Source organism: Geotrypetes seraphini, chromosome 7 (genome assembly GCF_902459505.1).
Source record: "Geotrypetes seraphini chromosome 7, aGeoSer1.1, whole genome shotgun sequence".
NCBI lineage: Eukaryota > Metazoa > Chordata > Amphibia > Gymnophiona > Dermophiidae > Geotrypetes > Geotrypetes seraphini.
Window position 1 is genome coordinate 87,018,812 of NC_047090.1, and position 16,891 is coordinate 87,035,702.

Sequence of the window (16,891 nt, forward strand, 5' to 3'; positions counted from 1 at the left end):
GGAAATGAGGAGAGATATGGGGGGGGAGGGGGGGCGGGTTTCAGAGCGAACGTACTTGTAGGTCAGCAAGCAGCTCTCCCGCTCTGGTGAATCTCATAGCTTCCTCAGGCGCTCTGCTCCTCCCTGTCCTGCACGTTTCCTCTCTGATCCTCAGGTGTGTGTACACTCCATACTTTCCCACTCTCAGATCTCAACCTGGGCAACTGTTTTTTTGCATTTTTTTTTTTTTTTTTTAAATTTGCATGCTGAAGGATGACTCTGGGATGATGTCATTTGGGGAAGGAGCAAGCAAGCCAAAAAACGCGAACAATCGAAACCGCGAATGCCAAAACTGCGAATAAGGAGTATACAGCTAGATCTTTACTGTACAGTCTTTACCATGGATTTCTAAGGTTTGTACAGAAAAGCCAGACACCTCTGAACGGCCAAACACTGTTAAACTCACTCTGAGTTATACTAGCAATTGTATGAAGCTCCTATTCAGTTAACCCTTACTTCTGTAATCTTACTGTTATCAGACTCTGTAGTTCTTGAACAACTTATTTTAATAACATGAAGTAAAGAATAAACACAACTGATGACTTCAAGGTAGTTCAACTCTGTCACAGAATCTTCTCATTCTACTAGCTTATCCTATCCAAAAGAAGCTGGGAGTGTGTCCACACCTTGTGGAAAATAACACTGTACTCCAGACTTAGATATTGCAACCTAAGAAGTATTAGATTGTTAGAAATAAAGGCAGAAAACCTGGTGGGAGACCAATGCTAAACTCTGGTTCCTATACAATTATGCGGTCTACAAATATGGCAACTATTCTCTCTCACACTGAAGAAGGAGGGCCAGGCTTAAGCAAATGCCCACAAAAAATGGGAGCAGAACAATATTATTGGTGCAGAGTTTTAAATATATGGGGGTAATATCAACTAATTTTTGAAGAATAAGTTTCTGCTCTGATTAAATCATGCTCCTTTGTACTTAGAAGACTGCGTAAGGTTAGGGGTCTCTGAGCAAAAACAACTTGCACACATTAATTGATGCATTCATTATTACGAAATTTGCACCAAAATTGTGGAATCAACTCCCGTTAGATTTATGGTTGGAGATAAATTTCAAACACTTCAGAGGAAGGGAAGAGGGAGGGGAGCACGAATAGTGAGGGGAGGAGTGGGAAGACAAGGGAGGGCAGAAAGGAGGGGTGTCTGCCCCCACCAACAAGGTGCCTGGGGTGGACCGCCCCCACTTACTACACCACTGGGCCCAATAAGCCACAGCAGGCAGTTTTCAGCACAGGAAATAAACAGTAATAAAATTACCTTTCTAATAGAAAAATAGTTAGAAGCCATATACTTGCTTTGAACCATGTGTCCCACCAGGAATCCTCAAGTACACAAAATATCAGCCTCATAACACTCCCACACTGGGCAGGAGTGGAGCTGAGGTGGGGGAGACAGTATCACCCAAGCTGAGGAATGAGGGACCAGTACACCCAGGTATCAAATCATTTCCAGCAGAAAGCTCCAGATAATCAGCTAGGATAATCAGCTCATATATCCCCTCCCCTGCTCAAACAACATCTGGACACACCAGGTCAAGAGCTCCTAGCCAAGCACTAGACAGGAGCTACACAATCCATTCACCATCTGCTAGGAGACAAAGAAAATACTGAACATCCCAGGCTGCACAATAACTTTAAGGGTGAAGTACTTGGGACTATTTTGTTTCTTTCTCCTTCCGCAGATGGATGGACTTAACCCATTAGTCTGGTATAAATGAAAAGGAATAGCTTACTCATTAGTTTTGTCAAATTCACACTATTTTAAACTGTAACACTGTGGCTTCACAAAGCATCATGTAAACAGGTTACAAAATGCAAAATACAGCTGCCAGAATATAGGCCAGGACAAGTTAAGAAAGATTATCTTTCACAATTGTTGACAGCATTGCACTGGTTAGACTAAAATAATTTTAAATTGTTGTGTATGGCTAATTTTGGCCCTAATTAGCTGGGTGCATTATTGGCCAAGTTCCTTTAAAGTTACTATGTTGCTTTCATCTGAGATACTTGGAATTGCCATCTTTGCCAGTAATGCACTTAGATGGTACTTGGCAATCAGAATGCTCATATCAGGATCCTAATCTCTGTAATGCACTGCCAAGGTCTTTCACAGAGAACTGAACTACGCTGATTTTAAGAAAAAGTTAAAATGTGGCTTTTTAACAGTTGAGTTAAAAAAAGTAATACGGATTATTTATGGACAATGAAGTAATCAAGGTTAAAGGAGGGGGATTATGCACTGTTATTCCAGTGAGTTATTTGAAGCTCATGTACCGTATTTTTCGCTCCATAAGACACACTTTTTTCCACCCAAAAGTGGGTGGAAATCTCCGGGTGTCTTAAGAAGCGAAGGTAAAAAAAATTAAATCCCCAGCATAGCTGCAACACTCCAAACCAACGCTCAGTAGCCCTGTTAAATACCGCCCGCCCCCCCCCGTACAATTGAAAAAAAAAAACAAAACACCACCCCTCCGCACCACACTACCATTTAGCACCGCTTCCCCCCCCCCCCCGCCGGGGAATTAGAAAACCCGCCAACGCCGCTGCCATACCTGTTTCCAAGCCTGGTGGTCTAGTGTATATCCCTCCTTCGACGTCTCTGTATTACTTCCCAGCGCAACTCGCGAGAACTGCTTGCAGCCATTCAGAAAGCAGCGCGGGCCCAAGGAGGAGTGTGTAAAGCTGGGCCCTGACTGCCGCACTCCTGACTCGCGCGCCTACTGCCAGAAAATAATGCAGAGCTGTGAAGGGAGGGAAGAATTTAAAAAGGTACGGGTTGTTTTTGGTTTTTAAAGGTACAAGGGGGGGTATGATATAAAAGGTACAAAGGGGGGATATGATTAAAAAGGAACAAGGGGGTATAATATAAAAGGTACAAAGGGAGGATATGATTAAAAAGGAACAAGGGGGGATATGATAAGAAAGATACAAAGGGGGATATGATTAAAAAGCTACAAGGGGGGTATGATTAAAAAAGTACAAGAGGGGGATGATTTAAGGTACTGGGGATGGTACATGGGGTGTATGGGGCCTGCCTGCCTGTCACTAGGCCTGTCTGCTCTGTGCCCTGTCTCTGCCCGCCCTGTACCCTGTCCCGGCCTACCACTAGACTACCAGAGGGGGTACAGGATACAGACCTGGCAGGGAGGGGGGACAGGGTTTAAAACCTGGCAAGGAGTGTGAAGTTGGGTGCAGAGCCTGGCAGGGAGAATTTGGTTCAGAATGGGGTTTTTTTTCTTGTTTTCCTCCTCTAAATATAGGGTGCGTCTTATGGAGTGAAAAATACTGTATTTTTATATGTTATCATTGTATTTATATTTAAAGGAAATAAACTGAAGAATAAAATAAACTAAGCTAAGGACAAAAGGTACATCAAATATTTAGGCCTAATACCTTTTCAGTGTTTCCTAAGTTAATGACTAAAGCTTTCTCAATAGGAAACTAGTATAAAAACATCAACAAGGGAAGGACATGTTCCAAACACAACAATGACCAGAAAATTCTTCTCTAATTGCAGCTTGTATGTCACTTTCTCACACAGTTCCTCCTAAGGTGCATTACAGAAGTTCAACTTAGACAAGATGAGGCTAAGGTTTTTGTTGTTGAGTCCTAACGACTTGATGAATTGCGGATCTAAAAGAAATCGGTTTTGTGCTAGCCTGGAAAGGTCCTCTGGCGTCATCCCCATGGTTGTTTTCAACGTGTCCAGCCATCTGATTGCAGGTTGCCCTCTTCACTTAGTTCCTTCAATCTTCCCAAACATAATGTCTTTCTCCAGTGATCTCCCTTCTAAGGGGTGTGACCAAAATAAGACTTCATCATTGGACTTTGAGTGACATAGCCGGTTTGATCTCTTTTAGAATTAATTTGTTAGTTCTTCTAGCAGTCCACGGCACGCCTAAAATCATTCTGTCTTGTTTCCATAGTGTCCAGCTTTCACATCCGTAACTGAGAAAATGAGTGCATGGACAAGTCTCCAATCTTCATTTGGAGTGCTATCTCCTTTCCTTTGAATACTTTGTCAAGAGCCTTCATTGAAGAGTGACCAAGTGCTAATCTGCAGAGTATTTCCTACCTGCTAGTTGCTTCTTTGTTTACAAAAAGAGACCAGGCATTTGAAATCCTTTACAACTTCTATTCTATTGCCTTAAGCTCAAAATCTTCATTTTCCGTGTTCATGATCTTCGTCTTGTTCAGTTCTAATCCGATGTTATGACTTTCGGCTTTGACTTTTCTCAGTAGATACAGCATGTCATCTTTGCTGCTGGTGATGAGCACTGTATCATCTGCATAGCAAAGGTTGTTTATATTTTGGCCATCAACTTTGAAAGAGACACTCTCTTCTTCCAAATTTGCTTTTCTGAAGATGGTTTCACCGTACGGGTTAAACAGGTAATGTGAGAAGATGCATCCTTGCCTAATGCCTCGTTTTAATTGGAATCCAATCAGTGTTGCCATATTCAGTTCTCACTGCAGCTTCTTTATTTTCATATAGGCTCTCTATCAGCTGAGTTATGTGTTTGAGGCTAAGGTAATGGTTCCTAAATGACCTGGGTCTACATACAGCCTGTCAGAACATGTTTAACTTAAAAAATGAATGTTTTGTCACCCTCAGAAGTAAGGCCCAAGTCAAATTCCTTGCCTTCAGTTACAACTGACAAGTGGTACTACCAATAAAGACCTTCACTAGCCACAACAAACAGTAGATAAGCAATTTTTTTTTTTAGCAATGGGTCTATTACCTGTCATTCCTGTCATTAAACAGCCAATATTTTCTGTTATTCTGAATAAATGAGTAACTGTATTGGAATCCAACAGCTTGTCCTATAGAAGACAATAAAAAACCCAACACATTGGAAAAATCTGTCAACAGTGCATTCTCATTTTCAGAGGTCTAATAAAAAATAAACATGAATCTGCATCCAAAAGTTAACTCTAAAATAGGGAAACATCCAAAGCAGTCTTCTGCCTACTTGATATCTACTTGTAAAATCTGTGATGTCTTAGTGTTACAATATTTGAAATGTAGAACATAAAAAGCAGTACTCGAAGCAACTCCCATGGCAAAGAATTTAGTGTAGCAGAATACTGCCTTTAGGAAACTGTTGCCAGGAACATGAGCTCTGTGACACTGGGAAGAACTAGTAAGAGATTCAAACACCTAAGGAACTGATAAACAGAATGTCTCAGTGAAGGTTACAAAATCTGGAGCAGCATAAAGGATGTCTTTAGTAAAAATGTTGCTGATTAGAGGCATAATTTGGGTTACTAAACAGATAAATTCTGGCAAACAAGGTATTCAATGGTGCTAACCAGACAGTATCGCTGAATATCCCTCTGATCACCTTGACACTATCCAGATAGTACACAAGGCAATCTGTTGGCAGAACCAGAGTATATTCAAACAGCTAACTGAAAACCAAACCAGACAAAGATAGTTCAGCAAAAAGGATGTCTATGTAAAAAGATTGACCAGATCTCTATTTTGTTGCCAATTTTACTTACGGGCACTTTTTTCTGTGTGACAGCTACAGCGCAGTCTTTTCCACGAACAGCTACTGACGTAAGGCCACCTTGGTTGATTGCCTTAAAAGCATATTCTGTAAGACAAAAACAGCGGCCACTATGAAGACGGTTAACAGACAAAGCTTTCATAGTCAAGGAGATCCATTTATCTGCAGTTGTTTTATTAGAATCTCCCAGGTCTACAATCATTTCTGTCCTAGGAACTAGGCATGGATGGTGCAGTTCTTTTTTTTTTTTTTTTTTTAATTCTTTATTCATTTTCAAACTTACAATAAGTGTGACATATGTTCAAACAAATTAACAATAAATACATCACTTAATCATCATTGGTAAAATAACCCCCCCTCCTCCGTCACTATTGAACTTGTAAATTTAAGGGAAACAATTTCATCTAAACAGTACAATATTTTTGTTAATGGCTCCCACACATCTTGAAATTTCCTGAAACATCCCTGCTGTATTGCAATAAATCTCTCCATTTTATAAACATGACAAAGAATTCCACCAGAAATTATAATTTAATCTACTCCAATCTTTCCAATTATACGTAATTTGTTGAATGGCAACACCAGTCATTATGAGTAATAATTTATTATTGTTTGTAGAAATCTGACTTTTTGCTCTCATTGCCATACCAAATAGCACAGTATCATATGATAATGCCACTGGGTTATCTAATAAACAATTAATTTAGTCCCAAATTGATTTCCAGAAATTCATAATAAATGGGCAATAGAATAATAAATGATCTAAAGTCCCTGCTTCTAGATGACAGTGCCAACATTTATTAGACATAGAGCTATCCAATTTTTGTAACCAAACAGGGGTCCATAATGCTCTATGTAACAGAAAAAACCAAGTTTGTCTCATAGATGCCGACACTGTACATCTCATTCTCCAAGACCAAATTCGTGGCCATTGAGATGCAGTAATTTGATGCTTAATCTCAATGCTCCAAATGTCTCTTAGACCAGTGTTTAATTTCTTTTTAATAAGTCCATTTAATAATTTATACCATTGGGCGGCCGGTGACCCAAGAAGTCTGCCTGAAAACATAGGAACTCCATACTATATTGATTATTAAGGTTTTTCCAGTGCAGTTCTAATATCATTTCCTCAAGTAAAATATAGTTCCACAGCGGTATGCAATAAAATAGTGGAAAAACCATGAGAATCATCTTAAACTGCTTTCAGAGACTTAATTAGCTGTTTGCATGTCACATTCTTCCATACTGAAAAAACACCAGACGCCTCTTGCCTGCGAAGATACATCTTCTGATCAAAAGCAGTCACAAGGTTATGAAAAGATACTTCCTCAGCTAGACCAAAGAAATTCACAAGACTAAAGATTAAGGAACTGACTCAAAAATAACTTGTTTCCATTTAGTGCAGTTAATTCCTTATTCAGTTTTTAATTGATGGGGATACCATCATTGTTTCTACTGAACTTAGGAATTTAGATATGTTGGATCCTAGTTTAAGAAAAGGCATCTTAAGGCCATTGTGAATGGGAATCTTTTAAATCACCTGTCCCAAGATAAACTTTTATTGAATATTAATTTTCATACAATACTACAATTAATGGTCTTATTGCAATTTGACTACTGTAGTGGATTACTATCAGGTCTACCAGATGCTGCATTGAGGTCACTACAGGAGATACAGAACACAACTGCTAGAATATTGGTGGGTGCCAGCCAATACAAGTTTTATTAAAAATTTGATATTCCGCATATCGGATTTCTAAGCGGAGTACAAATGAGTCTACAATATAAAAAGTAAAATCTTGGAGACATGGACTGTAACACATACTGACATACTGGTACATTAGGGTAGAGGGGTAGAATTACATAGCTTATAGAAAAGATAGAAAATAATGGGAAGAACAATTGGCAGGGACCCTTCTGTAAGTAAGAGGAAAGGTGCTGCATTAAAGTTCAAAAGCATCTTTAAATAAAAATGTTTTCAGTTTTCTTTTAAAATGTTCCAATGATGGTTCTTCTCGTAAGTCTGCTGGCATGGAATTCCAGAGCGTGGGAGCTGTAACGGAAAATACTGATGACTGATGCATGCTAAGCTGTCGTAATGATGGGATATATAAGAGGTGTTGGGTGTTAGAGCTCAGGGTTCTAGCCAGGGTATAAGGGATCAGGAGTCTGTTTCAGAATTCTGGAAGATTTGTGTTGTGTGTTTTAAATGTTAATAGTAGAATTTTGCATGTGATTCTGTGTGTTACTGGCAGCCAGTGGGCTCTTATTAAGAGTGGAGTGACGTGATCAAATTTTTTTGCGTTCTCTATCATTTTTATGGCAGTGTTCTGAATAATTTGCAAGCGCCTTAGCTCCTTTTGTGTAATTTTTTCAGCCAATGCAGCCCAGGGAAGCCAAAAGGTTGGACACCCCTGGCCTAGAATATTAGATAAAGTAGGCTACAAATTTTTTTTAAAATAAATTAATAAGAACATAAGAAGTTGCCTCCTATGAGTCAGACCAGAGGTCCATCCTGCCCAGCGGTCCGTTCTCGCAGCGGCCCATCAGGCCTAATTGCCTGAACAGTGTCCCTGACTAATTTTGTAACTGCCTCTAATCCTATCCCTATTACCTACCTCTACTACTATCTGTACCCCTCAATCCCTTTGTCCTCCAGGTACCTGTCCAGACCCTCTTTGAAGCCCTGTAGCGTGCTCCTGCTTATCACATCCTCCGGTAGCGTGTTCCATGTGTCCACCACCCTCTGAGTGAAAAAGAACTTCCTGGCGTTTGTTCTAAACCTTTCCCCTTTCAATTTCTCCGAGTGCCCCCTTGTACTTGTGGTTCCCCGTAATTTGAAAAATCTGTCCCTGTCTACCCTTTCTATGCCCTTCATGATCTTGAAGGTTTCTATCATGTCTCCTCTAAGTCTCTGCATAGCTGGTTTTACCACACATTAACTACTAATGCAGCCAATAACATGATGTAGTTATTCAGAGATGTAGCTATCTCTGTTCCATGTCAGCAGCCAGTCCACAAACAAGCAGCTCAGACCTTTCTCCACATTACTGGCACAGTTGCCTTCTGTTCAAGTCCCTCAGTAAATAGGACCCTTCTAATACATTTTGAATATTACACCTACTAAAACTCCAAGTAAACAAAAAACCAGTGAGGGAAAAAAGGCATCTTCGGGCTGCCAGTCAGACCAAAAATTGGACTGAGACCTCGGATCCCCACAGCTCCACATATGTTGTCGGGGGTGGGTGGAGGGGAAGAATACAGCTGGCACCCAATTAAGCCATCAGGCCTGGCAAGGGGCCACACAGCCTGCACTCAAGCTCCAGAAACAACCAAAAGCTAGCCTTGCTACTAGGGGAATGGTTCCTGAGCCTCCAAAATTGTTAGTGTAGGCCAGCCAGGTAGGTGGCTCTGTAAAAGAGTTGCACTCTCAGCTACAGATTTCTACCCTGAGAGTCTGTGTTTTCTCCCAGGCAGAGCTGCTCCAGGACCACTGGGGACCTCCGACACACCAGAAGCCTCAAAATCCAGATAAAAGCACAAAAGTAATAAAGTAGGATCAAAGCAGATCAGAACAACACCTTCCAATTCGAGTGTAGAAGGAGAAACTAAGAAGCTACAGCACAGCCCATTGGTGCAGGAGGTGGAACCAAAAAATGTAGATACCTTCTACACAACTCACAGTTAGAGGTGAATAACTCACTGGTTCAAGACTCATACTTTTTGTACTAGAAATCCGCTTCAGCTCATTTTGGATCTAATTTACCAAATCTATTTTTCTATTCTGTGTCTAAGAGACAAGAAAGTAAATTAGAACCAGGTGCTTGAGGGCTTCTGCCATTCCCCCACCCTGTCCATCCCAGTCTTCCTTTCTTCCCACTGTCTTATGTCTTCTCTTAACCTATCATCCCACCATAGCCCTCCTCTTCCAGGCTCACATCAACCACCAGTCATCACTCAAACCATCTAGCTGCCATCCAGCTAACCATACTGAAACAGCCCTAGGCTCCATGAGAGGTGTTCAATAATTTATCTACCCCAGTAGGAAAGAATAGTTTTCAAAAAAAATTGTTTTATTTTTCAATATATTCCCGATAGCTCCATACACGTCATTTACTTTTCCGGTAATGACTAACCCCTTTGAAAATAATTCTTCTATTTGACCTTCAAACTAGGACATCACAGCTTCCTTGATGTGTTCATCACTTGAAAACTGCTATCCAAGGAGAAATTTCTTCAAAACTCGAAACAGGAAATAATCCGAGGGAGCCAGGTCAGGATTATAGAGTGGATGGTTCAGCTGCTAAAACCCACAATCACCTGTGATTGTCATGGCATGTGCACCAGTGTCATGAAGCAGCAGCACGCTCTGCTGTGAGTTTTCCTCATCTTTTCTCCTTGATTGACTCCTGCAAAGCGATCATTGTGTTGGCATAACTCTCCCTGGTTATGGTTGTCTTGTGTGGCTTGAACTCCAGAAACAAAAGTCCTTCATCATCCCAGAAGACTTTGCTATGACTTTGCCTGCAGATTTTTCTGTCTTGAATTTTTTTGGGGGTGGAGGATGACTTGTGTTTCCACTGCATTGACTCCATTTTGGACTCAGGATCTCTTTGATAGACCCAAGTTTCATCTCCAATCACCAAACGATGAAAAAAAATTCATTTAATCTTCACAGAGCATCTCAGTTTTCCTGATAGCACTGGAGCCTCATGGCCTTCTGACATGGCTTCAGCATTCTTGGAACCCATCTTGTACTAACCTTGGACATGTCCAACTTTTCATGAATTATTTTCCAAACTGTACCTGCCGAGATACTTGTTTCTTCATCTATTTGGGAAACCTTAATTCATCTAACAAAATTAAATCTTCAACTTTCTTGCACATTTCTGTATGAGAGTCATCTTCAATGGACTCTACCCCACTTAAAATACTTGCTCCAAAATTTTACTTTGTAGGATGATGGGGTAGACTCACCACAAACTGCAGACATGCGTTCATGGATCTCCTTTGGCTTTTTCCCTTCTTTTGTGAGAAATTTTATCACTGAATGATGCTCCAAATCTAGCAGTTTCTGACCTGATTCGTAAAAGGACTCCCCTGACATAAGAACATAAGCAGTGCCTCCGCCGGGTCAGACCATAGGTCCATCCCGCCCAGCAGTCCGCTCCCGCGGTGGCCCGAACAGGTCACGGCCCCCTTGCCACCTTGGTTTCCCATTGAGTCCTATCTTCCCATCGAAGTCCTAACCCTCCGGTCTTGCACATGCACGACCTGGTTGGATTTCTATACTTATTACCTGGTTAGCTTTCTATACCTGTGTTATATCCCAGCACCTCTCTCAGTATCCCACGATCCCCCTATCCCTCAGGAATCCGTCCAATCCCTGTTTGAATCCTTGTACCGTACTCTACCTGATCACTTCCTCCGGTAGCGCATTCCAAGTGTCCAAGACCCTTTGGGTGAAAAAAAACTTCCTTGCATTTGTTCTGAACCTATCTCCCTTCAGTTTCTCCGAATGCCCCCTCGTGCCTGTTGACCCCTTCAGCCTGAAGAATCTGTCCCTATCCACCCTCTCTATGCCCCTCATGATCTTGAAGGTCTCTATCATATCTCCCCTGAGCCTCTTTTTTTCCAGAGAGAAGAGCCCCAGCCTATCCAACCTCTTGGCGTATGGGCAGTGTTCCAGCCCTCTTACCAGTTTCGTTGCTCTCCTTTGGACTCTCTCAAGTACCGCCATGTCCTTCTTGAGGTACGGCGACCAATATTGAACGCAGTATTCCAGATGTGGACGCACCATCGCTCGATACAATGGCATGATGACTTCCCGCGTCCTGGTTGTTATGCCCCTCTTTATGATGCCCAGCATCCTGTTGGCTTTTTTCGAGGCTGCTGCGCACTGTGCAGATGGCTTCAGTGATGCATCCACCAGCACATCCAAGTCTCTCTCAAGACTGCTGTCTCCCAACAATGCCCCCCCCCAATTTGTAGTTGAACAACGGGTTCTTTTTCCCTATATGCATGACCTTGCATTTTTCCACGTTAAAGCGCATTTGCCATTTGTTTGCCCAATCTTCCAGCTTGTCCAGGTCCCTTTGCAGGTCCTCACACTCCTCCCTGGACCTAACTCTGCCGCACAGTTTGGTATTGTCTGCAAATTTTATAACCTCGCAATTTGCCTCCTTTTCCAGGTCATTGATAAATATGTTGAAGAGTAACGGCCCCAGCACCGATCCCTGTGGCACACCGCTCGTGACTCCCCGCCAGTCAGAGTATTGTCCCTTTACTCCGACCCTCTGCAGTCTACCCGACAACCAGTGCTCGATCCATCTGTGCACATCCCCTCCCACCCCGTGGTTCCACAGCTTCCTAAGCAGCCTTTCATGTGGCACCTTGTCGAAAGCCTTTTGAAAATCAAGGTAAATGATGTCTATAGGTTCCCCATTGTCCACCCGACTGCTTATTCCCTCAAAGAAGTACAGAAGGTTCGTTAAGCATGACCTTCCCTTACAGAATCCATGCTGGCTTGTTCTCAGTAGGCCATATCTCTCGATTTGCTCGCAAATGCCGTCCTTGATCATAGCTTCCACCATCTTCCCTATAATTGAAGTCAGGCTCACCGGCCTGTAGTTCCCGGGGTCACCCCTCGATCCCTTCTTGAAGATAGGTGTGACATTCGCCAATTTCCAGTCCTCTGGTACCTCTCCAGTTTTCAAGGATAGGTTGCAAACATGCTGGATTGTGCCCGCTATTTCTTGTCTTAGTTCTTTCAGAACCCTTGGGTGGATCATGTCCGGGCCCGGCGATTTGCCGCATTTTAACCTGTCTATCTGCTTGAGGACATCCTCCTTACTTACCTCTATGTGTTCTAATTTTTCAGCCTGTTCCCCACTCATGAGCTCCTCTGAGTCCGGTATATTAGATGTGTCTTCTCTCGTGAAAACTGACGAGAAGAACGTGTTCAACCTCTCAGCTACCTCCCTGCCAATTTACTTAAGGAAAGAACATGATATCGATAAATTCAAGATTAACTTAAAAACATTCCTTTTTAAAGATGCTTTTGATTAACAAGTTCTTCCCTTGAATTCAATAATGCTGTTTTTTGACAATTCTTTTGAACTCTCATCTTTTGTCTTGATGTTGTTCATGATGGGTTGCGCGCGGTTTGTGCGGTGTGCAGTCTGTGACCCTGGGCGCCCCCTCGGTGGACCTTGATTGGACTAGGTCTGCCTTTTTGTTGTTTCTGTGATAGCAATGACAACATCAATAGCCAACCTCAGGTCTACTTCAATTGTAAAGACTTCCAAAGTTGTGACTTGAAGTTTATTCACTAAACACTGTTATGTAGACTTGCCTTTAGAAAGAACTCTGGGTTTCGTGGTTGATCTTGGAATATTGCCCAACAACCATCCCTCTAGGACTCATTTTTAATTTTTATCTTCAACATTTTCTGAGTCTATTATTCTCCTGATTAAAATAAGTCAAATACAATATGAAATATACCTTTGTGTGTGTTCATTTTTTTCTCTCTTGTGTTTTGTTAGTGATTGCTTTATATCAGGTAAACTCTCAGCCAACCAACACCAAAGACTCCTTTTACTAAGTCGCGTTAGTGTTTTTAGCGCACGCAGCATTTTAGCGAGCGCTAAACCCGTGCTACACGACTAGAACTAACGCCAGCTCAATGCTGGCGTTAAGGTCTAGCACGGGCAGCAATTTAGCGCCTGCTATTCCGTGCGTTAAAGCCCTAATGTGGCTTAGTAAAAGGAGCCCCATGATCATTAGGGCATAGACAGGGGGCGGGTAAGCAGAGTGGGCAGACTTGATGGGCTGTAGCCCTTTTCTGCCGTCATCTTCTATGATTCTATGATCCTTATGTTTTTCCCTACCTTCTTTTCTATTATAAATTGTAGTTCATTTCCCCTTTTCCTCTTTACTCATGTTTGTTAGTTCGTATATAGTTCTTTTTATTTTAATGGTTATATATTAATTAATTTTTTATTTTTAATTTTAAAATTATAATTTTATTTTAAAATTGTAATTTAAATATTTTCTTTTATGTATGTACATCGCTTTGAAGTAAGATTAAGCGATTAATCAAAAATTTTAATAAACTTGAAACTTATCCTCCTTAATCACTCCCTTCCTATCCCCATCGTCCAACGGCCCCACCTCCTCTCTTGCTGGTCGCTTCCCCTTTACGTAACTGAAGAATGCCTTGAAGTTTTTCGCCTCCCTGGCCAGCCCCTCTTCGTATTTCCCTTTTGCTTTTCTAACCTCTCGGTGGCATTCCTTTTGGCATTTCCTGTGCGCCTGGTGATTTTCCTCCGTTGGGTCCTTTTTCCATCTCCGGAAGGACACTTTCTTGTCGTTTATTGCCCTCTTTACTTCTGTTCAGATCCAAACCGGGTCCTTTGACCGCTTGTTCTTGCCGCCTTTCCTGAAACTTGGGACGTACATTCTTTGTGCTTCCTGCAGGGTGTCCCTGAATAGGGTCCAGGCGCTTCCTACAGTCTCCATCCTAAGGATGTTTTTGAGCTTCTTCCCCACCATTTCCCTCATAGCAACATAGTTCCCTTTCCTGAAGTTGAGCGCAGTTGTTGCGGTCCTCCTTACTGTGGGTGTCCCCCTTTCTAATGTGAATCGGATCGCGTTGTGGTCACTGTTGCCTAGTGGTCCTCCCACTTCTACCCCTCTTGCAGGCCCCCCTAATCCGTTTAGGATGAGGTCAAGAGTAGCACTCCCTCGCGTCGGTTCCCTGACTAGTTGCTCCATGAAGCAGTCCCTCACAGCTTCTACAAATTCTGTTTCCCTAGTGCAGTTGGAGTGACCCGTACTCCAGTCAATCCCTGTCTCTTGGAATGTTAGACTCGCACTGAGCTGTAACTGTGCGTAAGTAATTTTGAGACATGTCATAACATGCACAGACTTGTTTCAACACACTTGTTACTCTCTTTCATACTGCTAATGCAACAGGGAATCCTTTGGAGTCAATATTATACGTCTCTCAATGAGTTTGAGCAGCATGGAGTGTGAACTCCCATGCTGGCCTCAGGGTCTAAATTCTGAGTTTCTGTACCATGCAGCTCAAACTTACAAAGAGCTGTAGGGCAGATGGAAGCAAGGTCCTCTTTTGGAAGAATGAGAAAAAGTCAGGGGGAAAAAGTATTAAGCCTCCCAGGATTTATTGGGCCTTGGGCTACACAATCACAGATATTACGGTTCAAAAGCAATAACATATTCTGAAAACAATCACCTGTCTTGGGCCCAAGAGCATAGTATATTATCCATGGAACTGGAGGTTTATCATGCAGTATTTTGAGCAAAAGTTCCTGAATCTGGTCCCAGAAAGTCATGCACAGTGCTCGCAACGTATGCAAATATACCTCATGCACATCCATTGTGAAAATTGAGAACACACCAATAAGGTTCTAGCCCTCAAGAACTAGATTTAGGAACCCCTATTTTAGAAAAGTATCAAGCAAGAAGTACTCTTAGGTACACAACTAAAATTATATTGATAGTTAAGGGCAATAATTCAAATCCCTATGTAGTGAGTGTTTCTGGCATGCTGCACATCACACATTGATTATTGACCTTTTGAAGCAGAGTCTGACCTACCAACTGAGAATAATTCCTTTCTGGCAAAGAAATATACTCTGGAAGAAAAGTAGAGATGGGATGTAATAGAGACGTTTAAATATCTTCACGACATTAATGTATAGGAGATGAGTCTTTTTCAAAATAAAGGAAAACTCCAGAATGAGAGGGCATAGGATGAAGTTAAGAAGTGATAGACTCAAAAGTAATCTAAGGAAATTCTTTTTTACTCCTATGCTTAAAGGACCACTGATTAAGCCGTTTTGCAGACCTGCTAGAACCTCCAGCAAGAGAAGGGAAAAGGGATTCAGGATTTAGTTTATGCCCTTTCAAATTACAGATGAAGGGTGAGAAACATTCAGGTACATTGAGTATTTTTCTGTCCCTAGAAGGTTTATCTAAACCCCCCTTTTAAGAAACTGTGTTAGGGTATTTTATTGCTGGCCATGGTGGTAAAAACTCTGACGCTCATAGAACTCCTATGAGCGTCAGCGCTTTTACCACCACAGCTGGCGATAAAATAACCAGTTTTCTGCACCGTTTGCCATATGTATGACTACCTCCCCTCTGGGAGGCGGTCCTATGTATGCACTCGAAGCGAGGAACTGGAGGGCCTGAAGAAGCAAGTCAAACTCCTGGAGGGCAGAATACTGGAACTAGAAGCACTTCGAGCAGTGGAAGAGGAGGACAGAGAGGCAGAAAAGTTCATGACAGAGGAAACCGTTGAGGAAGAAGTCAGGGAGTTAGAAGTCAGGGAGTTAGAGAAGTTCATCGAACAGGCATACAGGGAGGCCGTGGAAAATCACCAACAACAGTGGAGCTGCAAAGATACACCTACAGTGAGCGAGGACCAAGATATACCTACAGTGACTGAGGATCACCTGGAGGACAACCATAAGAAGACGAGTCCAGTGCAAGCCAGGATGAGGGAAGATGGAAGTGCACAGAGGACACGGACCTACGGCTGGAGAGATGGTCATACACCAGTGACAAGGACCTGCGGCTAGAGAGGCAAAAGAAGATAGAGAGGACAGCAATCGTTATGGGGAACTCCCATCATCAGATAAGTCGACAGCCATATAGCGGAAGGAAGACAGGATCAGCTGGTGACCTGCCTATCGGGGGCCAAGGTAGAAGATATAGTAAGCTGCATCGGCAGGATCATCGACAGCATGGAAGAGAAAGATACGCCAGTGGTGATCCACATGGGGTCAAACAACATGAGCAACAGGAACTACAGCAGGGAATGACTGAACGACCAGTTCCGGATGCTAGGAGGGAAGCTGAAGACCAGAACGCCGGGGGTAGCGTTCTTGGAGATCCTGCCGGTGCCCAGGGCCAATGAGAAGAGGCAGATGGAGCTGCAAGCAGTCAACGAATGGATGAGGTGCTGGTGTGAGGAATTGAATGGACTTTGGTGCATTTGCCATGGAAGAATTGCTACTGTGGCTTTGTAAAAGGGATCCTTACGAGTGAACTCCATAGTCACATAGACCAATGATTCTCAACTTCTTCAAGCCAAGTACCCCATAAGTCTAACAAATACCAACCGAGTACCTGAGCCAAAGCTCTGCCCCTGACCCCATCCCCATTTCTTCCATTCATTTTTCATGTACACACAATATAATCTTATTAATTAATAATGGTAACCACAAAATTAAAAAAAACCACCACAAAGCACACTGTATGCAGAGAAAATGCTAATTATCATTTATATTTGTTT

At 42.3% G+C, this 16,891-nt stretch overlaps 1 protein-coding gene across 2 annotated transcripts in view; it reads right to left on the reverse strand.

Moving 5' to 3' along the window:
• PSMA6 (proteasome 20S subunit alpha 6) overlaps positions 1 to 16,891 on the reverse strand; it is a 30,733-nt gene that overhangs the window by 11,166 nt on the left and 2,676 nt on the right. For both annotated transcript variants that reach the window (XM_033953179.1, XM_033953180.1), the window contains exons 2-3: positions 5,561 to 5,655; positions 4,798 to 4,879 (exon numbers count right to left, since the gene is read on the reverse strand). In XM_033953179.1, the coding sequence (XP_033809070.1) occupies positions 4,798 to 4,879; positions 5,561 to 5,655 (177 nt within the window). The remainder of the gene's footprint in view (positions 1 to 4,797; positions 4,880 to 5,560; positions 5,656 to 16,891) is intronic.